The 17851-nt window shown below is 40.4% G+C and overlaps 1 protein-coding gene across 1 annotated transcript; it reads left to right on the top strand.

Moving 5' to 3' along the window:
- Positions 1–1688: 1688 nt before the first annotated feature.
- On the top strand, positions 1689–16969 carry DNAJA2 (DnaJ heat shock protein family (Hsp40) member A2). The gene is made up of 9 exons (XM_032324988.1): positions 1689–1919; positions 3363–3422; positions 3734–3957; positions 6887–6967; positions 7214–7347; positions 9624–9820; positions 14527–14671; positions 14852–14979; positions 15751–16969. The coding sequence occupies exons 1-9, from the start codon at positions 1842–1844 to the stop codon at positions 15940–15942; spliced, it is 1239 nt and encodes a 412-aa protein (XP_032180879.1). The 5' UTR covers positions 1689–1841; the 3' UTR covers positions 15943–16969.
- The last annotated feature ends 882 nt before the right edge of the window (positions 16970–17851 follow it).

Raw genomic sequence — 17851 nt, 5'->3', positions numbered from 1 at the left:
ATTAACTCCTGTTCCAATTATGTTATTAACTCTTTTAATTCTCAAAACAAGCCAATGACATAAATAGTATTAAACCTAACTTTACATGTGAGGAAATAGACTCCGAAAAATTAAATAACTTGCTCAAGGTCACATTGTTAATAAGTGGCAGATCCAGGCTACCAACCCACAAGCTCTAACGCCACAACTTTATACTGCTTTTTATGAATGTCTCAAAATGTGAAAAGGAAGTGAGGAAACTGAAATTACTGAGGCCTACTGCATTCAAAACCAGACCTTGTGGGGTACAGAAGAATGAATTTCCCCTAAGTAATCTACAGCCTATTAATGGGAGTTCAGACTCACACAAAAATACTGTTCAAATTTCACATCCGACACGACTAGGAAAGGCACAACAAGGGTAGTGGAAACTCGTATGAGAAAAGTGGTGTTCACCACGCTGTGGAATCAAGTCAAAGTTCACTGAAAGAAGAGCATTTTTCGATAGGATTTAAAGAAAAGGGAAGAGTTGGGTGGAAGGAGTACCAGGTCTTCCCACCAAGGACTCCCCAGAATTTTCAGGATAAATTGCACTCCTTGGCAGGATACTCAAGGCCCTCCACAACTATGGCTGGAGGAATGCCAAGGAAGAGAGATTATTCTGAGATGGTTCTGCTGAAGTCTTTACGACGAGTTTGCGTTCCAAAGGATAAGAACATCTTATTTTTGTGTCTCCATAAACCGTTAGGGAGTTGAAGGCCGGCACTGCGGCTTCTTCTCTTGTAACCCTCCCCTCCCCCAGTCCAGGTGACTGTCCATCACAGCACGTGGTGGGTGCACTGCAAACATTTTCTGAAATGAACGTAAATCGATGGGCATCAATCACCGGGTAACTGTGCAGCCAGGCTGCCTTATACCCTTTAGAGCTCTGGCGTTGGCTCATTTTAATGCTATAAAGTTAGAGACTTGAACATGTGATCCAGAGGCAACGAACGGGTCGGCCCTAATTTGGACCCGGATACCACAAATCAACTGTGAAAGGTCGTTAAGGCAACTGTGAAAATCCAAACATGGACAAGGAATTAGATGAAAGACTTAATTTCATTAAATGTGGCTATGCCTTCAAAAGTCATGTCGGGTACATACACTTATGAATAAAATGGTTTCCCTTAAAACACTGGAGACTAGGGAGTACGGGCGGGAGGAAACAAATGAAACAAAATCGGTAAAATGTAGCTACAACTGTTGTACTCTGCGATGCAACATACTACTTGCAGGGATGGTTAAAAATTCCTTAATACAAAACACACACGACAGACAGAGACACAAAGACACACACACACACACTCAGGTGCTGTTTTTCATCTTAAACCCCGAGGGAACCAGACGCAGAGGGTCCACCTGCGGCATCTCGGAATCGGCGGACGCCCTCTGCGGGGCCTCCCGCGGGGGCCCGGCCTGGTTTTCTTGCCCGCGATGCTGACCGAGGCAGGTAGCCTCTTCCTCCCCCTCAGCACTCTCCATAAACGCCTTTCGCAGAGAGCTGAAATTCTTGGAAAGCGCGGGTTACAGTTCTCTCAGTTTCTACGCTGGAACCCGCCCGCGTGACCGGACCCCGACGAAAAGCCAGCCTACCGCCGAGTCCTTCTCCACCACGACCCCCAACGGCTAGGGCCGAGGGCTTGGGGGCGGACTCCGCGCAACGACGTCACGGCGCGCCGTGCGTCGGGTCAAAGTTCAGCCCCGCCCCTCTTTCCCTCGCTGTCTTCCTCGGCCTGCGCTGCCGCCGACGCCGCTGTGGGCCTGGCTGCGCTCCGTCTGCTCCGTCGCTTACTTCCCTAAGCGCTGCCCGGCCGGCCGCCATGGCAAACGTGGCCGACACCAAGCTGTACGACATCCTGGGCGTCCCGCCCGGCGCCAGCGAGAACGAGCTAAAGAAGGTAGTGGGGAGCGGGACGGCCGGGCAAGGTGTGAGGGGCGCGGGCCTGCTCGGCTGAGGCGGCCAGGCCGCACTACGGGTCTGCCCACGAGCCGGCGCCGGACGCTGCGGGTTCGGGCCGGGGGGCGGCAGCGGCAGCGAGACCGGCCTCGGCTGACCTTGGGCCGTCGGCCCCGCCCGCCCGCAAATGCAGCAAATAAAACCCACCCCTGCGCAAACACGACGGGAGCGCTTCCTTCCTCCCTCCCCCGGCAGGCGCCGGAGGCCGGGCGCTCCCGGGAGGCTGCAGCCTGCGCGGCCCTCCCCGCGCGGAGGTCATCACCCTGGAAAAACAGGTTGGACAGAGGCGCACAGCGCATCTCGGCCTCGGGGGAGACGTCTACGCCGCGGTTGTCGGCTTCGGAGCCGACTCCGGCCCGGGTCTAGGGCCTGGCGGGCGGGTTGAGGCCGCCCCCGCCGGTGCCTCCGGGCAGTTGGGGATGTTTCCTGGGTGCCGCAGCCGCAGGAGCGCCTCCCTCTCTTCCTCCTTGGCCCACCAACCCCGTGCGTCTGTGTATTGTTCTGTGGGCAGGTAGCCTGGATGTGTGTACCCGCTTCAGGAGTAGCCCGTGGGTCCCAGCCAAACACCTGAGTGTACACTAAAAATAAATAGAAGGCCTTACTGCGCTCTGCAGTGCTGCGAATCTTTGATCTCGAGATTTCAAAGCACTTGCGGCATGTGACTGAGCCCTACACAGTCCTCACCGAGCTTCAAGTATCCAGATTTGTAAGCTGAGAAAAAGGGAGACTGCTCCTTAGGCCTTGGGACGGGTCGAGTTGAGAGTAAAATGGACTTCCTGTTACCTTACCGGAAATGCTAGTCTGTATTATATAATTCATGTGTCTGTGAATAAAGACTTAAGTGCTGTGTCTCCTAGCCACCTAAATGTGTGCAACTTCACGAAAACTGAAGTCACTCCAATTAACTAATACCCTAATTAATCCTCCACATGAAAAAATAAAAGGAGCTTCTCTTGCCTGATGTTTCAGCTAGAGCGAAGGTAGGAGCCATCCTGTGCAGAGGCTCTACCCTTAGCTTAATTGTTAGTTAAAATGTTTCGCAGTTTTAACAAACTTAACGATCTTTTCTTTAGCGTTCACTGGAGTCCTCTTGGTATGGCTACTGGCCATCAGAGACATTTGACAATAATGAAAATACCGATTTCTCATATTTTGTTTTTGGTTAGTGAGTGAACAGTATTGAGGCGAATAAATTAGTAAATAATATTGAGATTTTCTCGGCTTATGAATCCAGATTGTCAAACAATCTCAATGAATAAAAGATGTTTTCGGAAGGTTGTGGTTTTAACCCATTGCTTCTCAGAAAAATTAATATTTAGTATTCATAAATCGTTAAATCAGATTTTGTATGTAACCTTTTTTAAATTTTTCTTTTGTATTGAAGGCATACAGAAAGTTAGCCAAGGAATACCATCCTGATAAGAATCCAAATGCTGGTGACAAAGTAAGTTACTTGAGACTTTTCCTTAGAGGTTTCAGTTTTAAATTGCCCTGCTTGAAAAAAGGAATCTTGTAAAGAAAAGTCCCATGTGTTCCCATTAAGCCAAACTTTTACATGAAGAGTATTTTGGTTTTGTATTGGGAATGCTAACATTCCAGGCAGTAGTAGGTGGGAGATAAGACCAGAATCAAACCAAAGGTAATTTATAGCTTTTGTTAGAATAATTGGGTTCCAGGTTCCAGTAGCCTTTCCCCCACTCCTCTACTTGAAAATCTAATTGTTTTCCTTGTTGCCTTTTTTTTTTTATATAATAGTTCAAAGAAATCAGTTTTGCATATGAAGTACTGTCAAATCCTGAGAAGCGTGAATTATATGACAGATATGGAGAACAAGGTCTTCGGGAAGGTAGCGGTGGAGGTGGTGGCATGGATGATATTTTCTCTCACATTTTTGGTGGGGGATTGTTCGGCTTCATGGGCAATCAGAGTAGAAGTCGAAATGGCAGAAGAAGAGGAGAAGACATGATGCATCCACTTAAGTGAATATCTTTTTTTTTCTTTTTAAAAAAATATTGAGTACTATTTTTTCAAGTAGTAATGCTTAGTAAAGCTAAAGGTATCAAAAATGTTCTGTCTTTTGTCAGAAAAAAAAATCTATGTCCTCACTGTCCTCATTGGATGACTAAATTGAATTTGATAACCTGGGTGTCTGTATTTTGCTACACATCTTAAAGGATGGTTGATGTTTCTACTGAGGAGGCGGGGAGGGGGGGGTTGTTATATTGGTCTGAAGCCACTTGTTACTATATAATTTAAAATTACAATAATGAAGATTATTTTCTTTTAAGTACTTAAATTTTCCAAGTTACTTTTTATTTAAAAACTTACAGAGTGTGGGACTGTGACTAGTTTGTTTACATGTTACAGTCACTCATTACTTGATCCTCAGTGTGAACTCTCCCAAATTGGTTTCCATGGAGCTTGCTGGCTTCTAGCCTGACATTAACCTGCCAACATATGAATGGTGTCTGACCTTGGTCTTAGACTGTGAACCCATGAGCCCTCTACAGTATGAAAATAGCTATTTTACTTCGCAGAGTTTGTGAGGTCTTTTATCACCTTTTCGTGAACCAGTAATGGTTTTACTAGCAAATACCAGAGACTTTCAAGTGTTTATTTAAAATATTTCATTATTACCTGATTTATATATTTGAGTAGATAAGAGGAAGTGTAAACTTCTACATTGTTTGAATCTCATTCTTAAATTTGTTTGTATTTTTAAAGAATTTATCCTTAGAAATAAATTATCAGTTGGATATTCTTCCAAGTATGGTGGGTTAGTTGATACAGAAATGATTTAAGAAGTAAATAAGATCAGGAAGAGTACTTGCTGTGCCTTAATAAATTCTTAATACTTTAAAATTTTTTCAATGTATACAGTAGATGCTGTTTTCTTTTAACAGTATTAAAATTTACCTGTTGTTACAGGATTTCATTTTGGGAGGCTTTATAATATTTCATTCCATGATTTATTTAAGCATTCACCTTTTCTAGAGGATGTTGCGAATTTTTTTCTGTAATAAATAGCTGCTTTGACTATCTTTATATACAGCATTGTCTTTTCTTGGCGGAGATATCCAGGCAGGCTTCAGTGTTTTGAGGCTGATAACTACAACTAAATTGCCTTATAAAGGATTGTGCCAGTTTAGCATCATTGGTGGAGAGTGTCAGCTTGGCCAGACCATTACCCATACTTTTCCTTCATAAGCCATGTTTGTTGAAGTGTCTGTGTTTTTCTGGCCTCTTACGTAGTGGTTTTGTATACTAGTGTAATTTAATATGTAAGGAGTAAATGAGCTACCTATTTGTTTTCTGTAGATGATTTGGTTAAAGATTGTTATGGGTATAAAAGACAGATGCAGCCAGTTGCTTTTGTCTGATTAAGTTGTAGCTATCTCATTGGGAAGTGTTGGTAGTGTTTTATTCTTACACTGCCTAGAACATACAAATTTTAGCTTGAGGTAATGATTTTGGGAAAGTTTGGATACCACAAAATAAATAGTATAGGTGCTTTCTTTACTGCTAAAGGAGATTTTAAAACACAATGAGAAGAGTAAAACCACATTAAAAGCATTGCTCTCAGATCCTAAAGAATAATATATTTTTTAAAAGATTTTATTTATTTATTTGACAGAGAGAGATCACAAGTAGGCAGAGAGGCAGGCAGAGAGAGAGAGGAGGAAGCAGGCTCCCTGCTGAGCAGAGAGCCCGATGTGGGACTCGATCCCAGGACCCTGAGATCATGACCTGAGCCGAAGGCAGCGGCTTAACCCACTGAGCCACCCAGGTGCCCCTAAAGAATAATATTTTTGAGACTTGATATACATAGATTGTTTTGAGGTTAGTTTGGAAATGAACAGTCCTGTAATTCAAATATGCTGTATAAAGATGAATTGGATTTTATCAGTTTTGTATTTTTTTTTTTTTTTTTTAAGATTTTATTTTCTTATTTGAGAGAGAGCAGGAGAGAGGAGGTCAGGGAGAAGCAGACTCCCTATGGAGCTGGGAGCCCAATGTGGGACTCGATCTGGGTACTCCAGGATCATGACATGAGCTGAAGGAAGCCGCCCAACCAACTGACCCATCCGGGCGCCCTCAGTTTTGTATTTTTAATAGGCTTTTAAACTGTTCTTTTTTTAAAAAAATCATAGACCCCTTTGGAAATTTGTTAAAAGTTGTTCAGAGTTATAATTTTGGTTTTAAGTCAGTGGGTCCTTCTTAAACTTCTTAAACTTAAAGACTTAAACTTAAGAACTTAAACTTAAAGACCTCTTAAACTTCTAGGCTCTGTTGAAAACCTGTTCTTTTCCTCCTCTTTGTCTCACTGTTGATAAGGTCTCTTTTGTTTTTTGTTTTGTTTTGTTTTGTTCTTGAGACACACAAGCTAAGTTGCATACGACTCCTATAAGTTGTAATATAACTTTGTCACCTTTCTAAAAATTGTTTTTGGGGGGAGCAGAGCCTTTAGTAGAGCATGGACTCTGGAGCTATGCTGCCTGTGTGACCAAGTAAGGCAAGTTAACCTCTGCTCAGTTTTGTCTTGTAAAAGGAGGATAATAATTGTATCTCATTCAGAGGGTTGTATTAGATGGAGGCTCCTGCCTGAGGCCAGAAGAAGGTTGTGGTGCTTGGGTTTGTTCGGTTATCAACTCTATCAGAAAACACAGCATAGCGAATTTTTGGCCTGATCCTATAGGTTGTGGCTTTGAGCATCATATATACTCTCCATAATCATAAAATTCTTCTAATTTGAGTCACAAAACAAAAGTTCCGTCAGTTGACTTAATGCAAGATGATTTTGAATTCTTTAAAAGGTTATAGTAAAATTTGCTGTGCGAGCTGTCATTTATATCTTATATTTAGAAGAATTTGGCAAAATTTGATTGGACCTAATTCTTTTCTTCCCAGAGTGTCTTTAGAAGATCTGTATAATGGCAAGACAACCAAACTACAACTTAGCAAGAATGTACTCTGTAGTGCATGCAGTGGGTAAGTGTGTGTTCAGGTTTATGAAATAAATTAATTTCTGTTCTTTCAGTGGCACATTTAGTCTATACCAGGTAAAAATTGTTCATGATTTAAACTACCCAAATGGAACATTTTCTGATACATTTGAAAGTTTAAATATTAGTCATTGAAGGTTGAAGATGAAGGTGAAAAGCACATTTCCTGTTTGTCATGGCCAGTGGTATGGTCTGTGGGCAGAAATCTAACTTACATCTTTCCTTCCTTTAGCCAAGGCGGAAAGTCTGGAGCTGTTCAGAAGTGTAGTGCTTGTCGGGGTCGAGGTGTACGCATCATGATCAGACAGCTGGCTCCAGGAATGGTACAACAGATGCAGTCTGTGTGTTCTGATTGTAATGGAGAAGGTATGCATGCCAGTACTTCTCTGCTTTTATGTTGAAATGGATTGGAAATGCAGGAATTGGAGAGGCTTATAATTTTTCTTTTTTAACATGTGTTTGTGTTCATCTTATTAAAGATACAGAGTTCTAAAAGACGAATATGAAAGTAGTTATTCTATTACACATAGACTGTATGAACACAACAGTAGATTTGTTTAGTGAAATGTTAGTCTTCTTTAGTTTCGAAAGAATGGGCAAAGTTTTTTTGTCCCTTTATATTTTTAAAGGTTATATTTGATAAAGAGGGAGACAGCACATTGTTCAGTTATCATTTTGATAAGTGGAGGGTTTTACTGTAAGCTTTAGCTTGCTAGCTTTTAAGCAAAATGGGGATTGAAGCTCTTCTCACAGAAGTAAATACTTCAGGGTTTTTGTGTTTTTGGTTTTGTTTTTTTACTACTTCATGTTTTGAATGGCTTTGAAATACTTAGGCTCAGAGTAATTTCTTTCTTTCTTTCTTTCTTTCTTTTTTTTTAAAGACTTTATTTATTTGAGAGAGAGCATGAGAGGGGAGAAGGTCAGAGGGAGAAGCAGACTCCCCCCAGAGCAGGGAGCCCAATGCGGGACTCAATCCCAGGACTCCGGGATCGTAACCCAAACTGAACGCAGTGGCCCCCAGGCGCCCCCTCAGAGTGATTTCTGAAACTACTACTCACCTCTGTCCTTGTAGTGGTTTTATAGTTATAGACAATATATAACCAAATGGACATGACCAACTTCCAGCTAAACATTCCTTAGAAAAACAGGCATACCCAATTTGGCCTGTGGGTTTTAGTTTGCCAGACCCTGTTCTAGAGCAGTGCCATCTAATAAATTTTTTCTAGAGTGATGTACAATGATATACAAAAATTCTGCAAAATTTTTCTAATAAAATATTTCTACACATTTTTCTGTGTATGCAATGTCAAGTATGGTCACCACTAGCCACCTGAGACTGTTCAGTATGTGAAATGTAGCTAGTGTGACTGAGCAACTGAATTTTAAATTTTAATTAATTTAAATAACCACAGATGGCTGATGGCTACCATTGGGCAGCACAGTTCTAGAGCATTTTTTTCCAGATTGGTCTAGGAAGTGGTGAAATAATGGAGAAACTGTATATTAAATTCCCCTCCTGGAAAGTCTCAGTGCACTTTACCTTATTAAAAGCTCTAACAGTTCCTGCTATCAAGGAACCAGAGTTGACTGAATCTTTACCTATGTACTGTTACGAGGAATTGATGCTTTACAGAACATAATTTTTGAGAGTAGTGTTCTAGAAATAGTCCCTGAAGTCATTAATTATACATGTTACCTAAGCATTAAAATGTGCCAGTAATCAGCCAGTAGAAATCAATGCTATTTTTTCACAATGTACTGTGTAGAGCTTCAGTTTTACTTTATTATACCACCAATTAAATGTTTCAGAAGAATGCTTAGAAAAGAAACTGTGTTGTCCTAAACTTGGTTTGAGGATACTCAATGTCAGCTAAAATTTAGTCATCTCTTTATTGGTTTTGGAAATATCTCAATGATAGTGTACCTAAATAAAAGGAAGATCTGTAATAGGATGTCTGGGCAGGGGTTAGTCTAGGAAATAAATAAAATCACATACCCAGTATACAAAGTTACAATGAACCATAAAAGATTTTTTTAAGTTTTTATTTGGGCTGTCTCTGTAGAGTTAAACTTCCATGAAACTAAGACTGAGGACAAAAAATGAAGTAGCACTTTCAGAAGCTTCAGCATCTGACTACCCATTTTGTTTCCTTGATCCTTAGGCTTTGTTTGAACTTTAGGAAGTGTAGTCAGGAGTCAGGAAAGTATTGTTTAAGATATATTACATTTCTCATAACATTTCTTCTTGAAATGGAACAAGGTAGCTGGGTCCTTCAGGTAACTTGTAGTAAGATGTAAGTTTCTGTTATTAAGAATGATAATTTAGGGCGCCTGGGTGGCTCAGTGGGTTAAGCCGCTGCCTTCGGCTCAGGTCATGATCTCAGGGTCCTGGGATCGAGTCCCACATCGGGCTCTTTGCTCAGCAGGGAGCCTGCTTCCTCCTCTCTCTCTCTCTGCCTACTTGTGATCTCTCTCTGTCAAATAAATAAATAAAATCTTTAAAAAAAAAAAAAAAAAGAATGATAATTTAAACAAAACTTTTTACATAGAGGTTAAATCCAAAACATGTATTTAATTAATAAAAGTATTTAAGAGTACAATGTAATACTTTTGCTGGGAGTTTGAATGTTCTCTCTTTTTAGGAGAGGTAATTAATGAAAAGGACCGCTGTAAAAAATGTGAAGGGAAGAAGGTGATTAAAGAAGTCAAGATTCTTGAAGTCCACGTAGACAAAGGCATGAAACATGGACAGAGAATTACATTCACTGGGGAAGCAGATCAGGCCCCAGGAGTGGAACCAGGAGACATTGTACTTTTGCTACAAGAGAAGGAACATGAGGTAATTTCCTTTTTGTTTGTTTGTTTAATTTTTGTTTTATTCAGAAATGGGTCTCGTGGTTAAGATACAGGTTAAATCTTTTTGGGTTCTGTGGAACAACACTGAACATAGAAGTTAAGTGGTTAGGCTAAGTTTATAAGAACTGACTGTTTAGTAGACCAACAGAGCAGGTGCAGTCAGAGCACTGAAAAGGAGTCAGTTTTAGTCCCAGCTCAGCCATTGGTTAGCACTATAATCTTAAGTAATCCTGTTGTCTCTACACCCCAGTTTCCTTGTTTATGGAAAATAAGGGCATTGGACCAGATGATCTAAGGCAGCTCATTTTTCATTGTGGAACTCCTTTGATGGGTGGTGGATGGTGAGTGGTGGATAGGACTTCAGTCTTCAGTGCTGCTCTCTTGATTTGTTTTACATTCTGGGTTTACCATGTGACCTTTTCTTAAAAGGTTCTGCAGTTTTAAAAAAAATTTATTTTGGGGGTGCCTGGGTGGTTCAGTTGGTTAAGCATCTGCCTTTGGCTCACCTCATGATCGTGGGGTCCTGGGATCAAGCCAACATTAGGCTTCCTGCTCAGATGGGAGGGAGTCTGCTTCTCCCTGTGCCCCTCCCCCACTGCTCCTGCTTGTGCTCTCACATTCGTGCTCTCTCTCAAATAAATAAAATGCTAAAAAAGTAAAAATAATTATTTTGGATACATATCGTATGTTATATACAAGGCATAATTAAGTGGTCCATCGATGTGATCTAGTATGTATTGTTCTGTTTACACCATTACACTTTTTTTTTTTTTTTTTTTAAGATTTTATCTATTTATTTGACAGAACTTGAGAGCACAAGCAAGGGGAACAGCAAAGGGATAGGGGAGGCGCAGATTCCCCACCAAGCAGGGAGTCCAGTGCATATACTGAGGGCCTTTATTCTTGAAGACGGTATTCGGAGCTATTCGGGAAACCTCTTCAGTAATAACCCATATTCTTTTTTTTTTTTTTTTAAGATTTTATTTATTTATTTGACAGAGAGAGATCACAAGTAGGCAGAGGCAGGCAGAGAGAGAGAGAGGAGGAAGCAGGCTCCCTGCCGAGCAGAGAGCCCGATGCGGGACTCGATCCCAGGACCCTGAGATCATGACCTGAGCTGAAGGCAGCGGCTTAACCCACTGAGCCACCCAGGCGCCCAATAACCCATATTCTTGACTATAGAAGCTTTTCACAAGGTTCTGGCATCATACTTGATCACATTGACTTGAGTTTCTCTAAAGGTTCTTATATCACAAGTCAACCACATTTCTAGCTTTTTGTTGTTGTTGTTGTTTTAAAGTTTTTATTTATTTATTTTTTATTTATATTTATTTATTTATTTGACAAAGATCACAAGTAGGCAGACAGGCAGGCAGAGCGAGGGAAGCAGGCTCCCAGCCAAGCAGAGAGCCTTATGCGGGGCTCGATCCCAGGACCCTGAGATCATGAACTGAGCTGAAGGCAGAGGCTTTAAGCCACTGAGCCACCTAGGCACCTCCCCCCACTGCCTTTTTTTTTTTTTTAAGATTTTATTTATTTGACAGATCACAAGTAGGCAGAGAGAGGGCACCATTTTAGTTTGTACTAAAAATTTTTCCTCATTTGATGGTGATTTCTACAAATAAAGTAAATTTTGAAAATCATTTAAAGAATTTAATAGAGAATAAAGCTATATTGAAATTGTAGAGTCTGGGAATTTGATTGGTTGGATTAATTCCCTAACTAGATTGTAGCTTGCTCTCTCCTATGTTAGCCTTTCTCAGGATAAATTTTTTACCTCAGCAAATCTATAAATTACTATATATATTTAGGCCCTTTGTGGATATTGCCAAACCTACAGATAGCAAGTGCTTCTTGCTTAGCAAAAAACAGTAATTCCTAGAATTCTGCCTTAGGATCTTATAGGTTGAAATATTTGTAACTCCTTTCCTCCCAGGTCCCCCACCCCAAGACTTATTATTTATTTGAGAAGGACAGAGAGGTGGGGGAGGAGCAGAGGGAGAGAGAGAATCTCCGGGAAACTCCATGGTCAGTGCAGAGTCCAATATGGGGCTCAGTCTCACAGCCCTGAGATTAGGACCTGAGCCTAAAGAAAGCAAGAGTGGGGTGCCTGGGTAGCTCAGTGGGTCAAAGCCTCTGCCTTTGGCTCAAGTCATGGTACCAGGGTCCTGGGATCAGGCCTCACATCGGTCTCTGCTTGGCGGAGAGCCTGCTTCCTCCTCTCTCTCTGGCTGCCTCTTCCTATTTGTGATCTTTGTCTGTCAAATAAATAAATAAAATCTTTTAAAAAAAGAAAAAGCAAGAGTCTGATGCTCAACTGACTGAGCCATCTAGGTAACCTGAAAATGTTAACCTTCTAAGAAAATTTGGCTCAAGTAGTTAATGAAAAAGCTTATAGTTACTTTGGGGCTCCCCCCCAACTTTCAGCAGTTGTGCTAAAGGAGTTGTCAGGCCATGAGATTAGGGTGAGTGCTATAGCCAAAACATACAAATCTTCCAGTCAGAAAACATTTCAATTTTGAGACTGCTTTATATCATGTGTATTTGTCTTTCAGTACAGGTGTATGTATGTTTTGGTGATAATGGCTACAGTTGTGCATTTGCACAACAAGGAACCACAGTATCTGGTGATGTTAGTCCCTTCTTTATACTTTGTTTTCCAGAAATTATCATCGCTTTAAGTCTTTAACTGTCTGGTTCTTGGTAGTTCTTCCTCATTAACCTGGTTTTTCAAAAATTCCCCAAATTCCTATTTGTTCTCTGTTCAGATTTTAGCATCAGATTTTCTAACCTACTCACCCCTCCACCAGAGTTCCCTGCCCACCGAAACAACCCTGATACCATCTTCAGTTGGAATCATTTTAAGTTGAGCTCCCTTCTAAGAACATGGTGCCTCTTGTTCCCTACTTCTGATGTAGCTTTAACCGAAGGGTATTTGGTTATAGATGGTTCTTGGAATAATAATGTGGGGTTTTTTTTTTAAGATTTTATTTATTTATTTGACAGAGATCACAAATAAGTAGAGGCAGGCAGAGAGAGAGGGGGAAGCAGGCTCCCTGCTGAGCAGAGAGCCCGATGCAGGACTCTGTCCCAGGACCCTGAGATCATGACCTGAGCTGAAGGCAGAGGCTTAACCCACTGAGCCACCCAGGCACCCTTGGAACAATAATGTTACAAGATGTTCAGAAACACTGGCATTTTGCAGTTATAAAAAACATTAAAATATCCTGTTTGAGGCGCTTGGGTAGCTCAGTTAAGCATCTGCTTTTGGCTCATCAGGGTCCTGGGATTGAGCCCCACATTGGGCTCCCTGCTCGGCAGAGAGTCTGCTTCTCCCCCTCCCTCTCCCGCTGCTTGAGTTCTCTCTCTCACTGTTCTTTCTCTGTCAAATAAATAAAATATTTTTAAAAAATGTATTTAATTTGAATTTAGTTAGCATATACTGTATTATTAGTTTCAAGGGTAGAATTCAGTGATTCATCAGTTGCATATAACATGAAGTGCCCTCCTTAATGCCCATCACCCAATTATTCCATCTCCTGTCCAGGAATCCTCAGTTTGTTTCTGTTGCTGAGTCTCTTGTGGTTTGCCTCCCTCTCTATTTTTGTCTTATTTTTCCTTCCCTTTCCCTGTGTTCATCTGCTTTATTCTTTGGAGGAGAGACTATTTCATATTGAAAAAAATCTAGGTGAGACCTTCCATTGCAATTTTGCTTCATCTTAAATTTCAAGAGCTAAGTACAGATAGTTGTAAATTCTAATAAGCAAAAGTTATGTTAGGTATTTGTGCAATTGGACGTATTTTTGCTACAAATTGAAAGCTCAGAAACATACTTGATGTTTATTAAATTATCTTTGCATTACTTAGGCCATAGGCTAATAGTGTAATTAGTCAGTGTTAGCACTGCTGTTTGATTTACGTTCATCTAAGCAAATTTTTCACATTTACAGAGTTTAAATGTAAAACTTAAACATGTGTAAAGCATGATATTGAGTCCATTTAGTGGCCAGGCATTACTGGTTAGGCTTTTTATGTTGAACATAGGCTCTCACCTTCCCCTGTTACGATCATGTCTGGTGAATCTGTTCTACAGAATCCCCCTGGACTGTCTACACCTTTTGCTCAGAGGCAGGGCCAGAAAATAAGCCACAATTGCAGAATATCCCTGGTTGTGGTTTTTGGAGCCTCAGCTATGCTTTTTTTTAAGATTTTATTTATTTATTTATTCCCAATTCCAGTGCTTTTCTTTTCTTTTCTTTTCTTTTCTTTTTCTTTTTTTTTTTTTTTTTTAAGATTTTTATTTATTTACTTGAGAGAGAAGGCAGGAGCCCAGTGGAGGGTGAGGGAAGGTATGGGCAGAGGAGGAGAAACAGGCTCTTCGCCAAGCGGGGAGCCCAACTTGGGGTTTGATCCCAGAACCCTGGGATCAGGACTCAAGCCAAAGGCAGATGCCTAACCGACTGAGCCACCCAGGTGTCACTCCAGTGCTTTTCTGATAGGTGTTCCTAGCATATTACATGAGAATAGCTCGGTTTCCTTATGTAAATTTATGGAATTAGGGATGATGACAGTTTGGCTTTTACAGTGAATGGTAGAATGAAGGTTTTGAAATCGTTTCAAGGAATACAGCACAACAGGGTGTGGCTCCATAATTTTTTTTTTAATGTGTTTTGTTTGCTTTATTTATAGGTGTTCCAGAGAGATGGGAATGATTTGCACATGACATATAAAATAGGACTTGTTGAAGCTCTGTGTGGATTTCAGTTCACATTTAAGCACCTTGATGGACGTCAGATTGTGGTAAAATACCCCCCTGGAAAAGTAATTGAACCAGGTGAGTCTTGATTTTTGTCTGATCCAGGATTCCATGTGGAGGGGTTTTTTTGTTTTGTTTGTTTTGTTTTGTTTTTGCAGTTAGTAAATTTTTATAGTAGGTGACTTTCAAAAAAATATTGAGCAGTTTTCTTCTTGGGTAAAATTCTAATAGTTTTCTTTTTACTTACTCAAATAATAGGTTGTGTCCGTGTAGTTCGAGGGGAAGGAATGCCACAGTATCGTAATCCGTTTGAAAAAGGTGATCTTTACATAAAGTTTGATGTGCAGTTTCCTGAAAACAACTGGATCAACCCAGACAAGCTTTCTGTAAGTATTCTCTCTGTATATAAGCGAGAAATTACTTAAAAGTTTAATAATGAGGTGGTCCTTTGTCACCTTTGATTTGTTTTTGGTGCTAAGAATAGAACATGTAATTTGTAAAATTTTGCTATTTTAACATTGAGTGATCGTTGGGCTGACCTGGTGATTATTAAAGGCAAGGCTTGGGGCACCTCTGTGGCTTAGTTAAGCATTCAGCTCTGTTTCAGCCCAGGTCATGGTCTCTGGATTGTGAGATCAAGCCCCACGTCAGGATTCTCCCTGGATATGGAACCTGCTTAAGATTCTCTCTCTCCCTCTCCCCCTACTCTCTCTTTCTCTCAAAAAAAAAAAAAAAAAAAAAAGATTGCTGTGTAAACGTTGATGGTGCCAAGCAGGGAATAGTAAAGAATTAAAGCAGACTGGATGTAAGTTTGTGGGAGGATTGAGACAACCCAAACACCAGATCCCTTACCTGAAGAGGCAGCCTCCCAGGTTAGCATTAGTTATTCCATGCAGGAAGGTGTGTCTTAGGTAAAATTTTCCAGTGTTTAATTGTTGGCAACTAATTCTGTTTTTTTGTGTCCTAACCAATATTGGGATGTACAAAAGATGTCTGCAGGTTTGACCTGTGGGTCATCAGTTGGTCATCTCTGGCTTTAAAGTACACTAGATTTATTTAACTCTCAAAGAAGCATATATTTTGGATTGTATTCAGAGAGAAGGCCAAGAGATAGCTCACAAACTTAACATTTTTGTTTCGTTTTGATTTTCGTGAAGGAACTAGAAGATCTTCTGCCATCTAGACCAGAAGTTCCAAACATAATTGGAGACACAGAGGAGGTAGAGCTTCAAGAATTTGATAGCACTCGGGGCTCGGGAGGTGGTCAGAGGCGTGAAGCCTATAATGATAGCTCTGATGAAGAAAGCAGCAGCCATCATGGACCAGGAGTGCAATGTGCCCATCAGTAAACTCTGCAAACAAATTGCACAGGTGGATTTTCTTTCCACATTTGCCCGGTTTGCTTTCAGCGATCCAGCTGGAGTGTCTGGTCAGTCCAGATGAACTGATGGACATCTGTTGGTCTATGTGTAACTTTTAAAATTGGTATAGTATCTACAGAGTGTATAATTTAAACTAACCACAAAGCTTTACATCTTCATTTTGACTGTTCTGTAGCAGAATAAAGCACTTGAAAGGAAATAAGACTCCCTTTCACACATGGGTTATAAGTTTCAGTCCTGGTATCCGTGCTTGATTTTTATCAGTTTTGTGTAGATTTTATGTTTCATATTTTAAATCCAAATCCCACATTGTAAAGTTTGTGTACAATTTGTCCTGAAGCTTTGTGTTTGGCTGCACCTGCGTAAGCTGCTACAAATAGAATAAAGAATTTCATAGCCTGTATCTATCATTTAGATGCATGGAAAAATGGGCTTTGCACACAATGGGTTTGGAGCTGACTGGGAACAATGGAAAAAAATAACATTAGCTGTGGTTGTAAAGTCCCCTCCACTTTTTTTTTTTTTTACCATCTTGTGAAAGGTTTCTGAAACTCGATAATAAAAAGCAGTTGGTATAAATTATTCTTTGTGTCACATTTTTAGAAGGAAGAACATACTTTGAACTGTAAAATGTATCCTTAAACTGGAGAATGTATCCTTCATTCTGGTTCTTAAGCAGCCCTTAAAAACCCATTGGCCTGAAGCTTATGCCTCAGGTATGTGCCCATTTTATAGTATTAAAAGGCAAAAAGAAAGTTTGGTATGTTGGTAGAAACAGGCTTTATTGGCTTCAATTGATGCTTTGTACAGTCAAGGACATCTGAGTTATGTAACTCATAAGTTACGATCCTGAGCATCGGGGCCAGGTTAAACTAGCCTCTGTATCTCCCCACCACCACCCCTTTTAAAAATAAGGTAACAGCAAATCAATATTAGAACCATGTCTGCATAGAACCTGTTAAAATGCTGTTTTCATTAAATGTTAAGTTAAAGATTCTCTGTCTCCATTAAGTTGAATATTTGAGATTGGGGGAAGCATTGATTACTAATGTTTTATAGAAAAGTAAGACTCTTAGGCTGGTATGAGAAAAATCAGGTAAAACTGCTATGAAGAGAATGTTGTGTTGCTCTTTCCATCTTCTATTACCTTCTTTTCATTCCCAGAGTAGATATTTTTAGAACACACTTTAATTTTAGGGAGAAGAAACATTAGTTGTACATTTTACATTTGTAAAAGAACAAAGAGGGAAAAGTGAAAACTAAAATTTAAAAATGTATTATGCCATCCCTGAGCCTCAACACAGTACTTGTAGTTTATTTCTAGGTCTACCATAACCTGAATGGGGGGCATGTGGTGGGGGTGGGAAGGGTCCTGGCATTAATCAAGGCCTGTGAGGTTTAAATTATTGCCCTATCCTCTCTACCTCCATTGTACAAAAAATATTTTACAACCAGCCTGGGCAAGATTCAACAGCATAGTAGTTTTGTATCCAAGGTTACTTCCCCACAACCACTTTAAGGGTAAGAAATGCAGTGGCAATACAAAGTTTGTAGCCTTTCCAATAAAGGTTTATAAAACATTAGAGTTGTTCAGTGTAGTCTTTTTTAATTCTTCTACCCAGGTTTTTTTGGCCATAGTGAAAACCATATGGAAGGAGAATCCAACCTTGTTAAAATCTGTTACGCACTCGGCCGTGCTCTGCTTTGTCGAGCACCTGTACACAGAATAAGCATCTATGGTATTGACATTACAAAGAGTCTTTTTAACAACTTCATTGAAATAACTCCTGTGCCGTTAAATCTTTTTTTAAAAATGGTGTACAACTCAATGGTTTCCGGTATATTTACAGAGTTTGCAACCATCACCACTAATTCC

The sequence above is a fragment of the Mustela erminea genome, chromosome 19, assembly GCF_009829155.1.
Source record: "Mustela erminea isolate mMusErm1 chromosome 19, mMusErm1.Pri, whole genome shotgun sequence".
Lineage (NCBI taxonomy): Eukaryota > Metazoa > Chordata > Mammalia > Carnivora > Mustelidae > Mustela > Mustela erminea.
The sequence above is the reverse complement of the archived record's forward strand: the minus strand, read 5'-3'. Positions and strand labels throughout refer to the sequence as shown.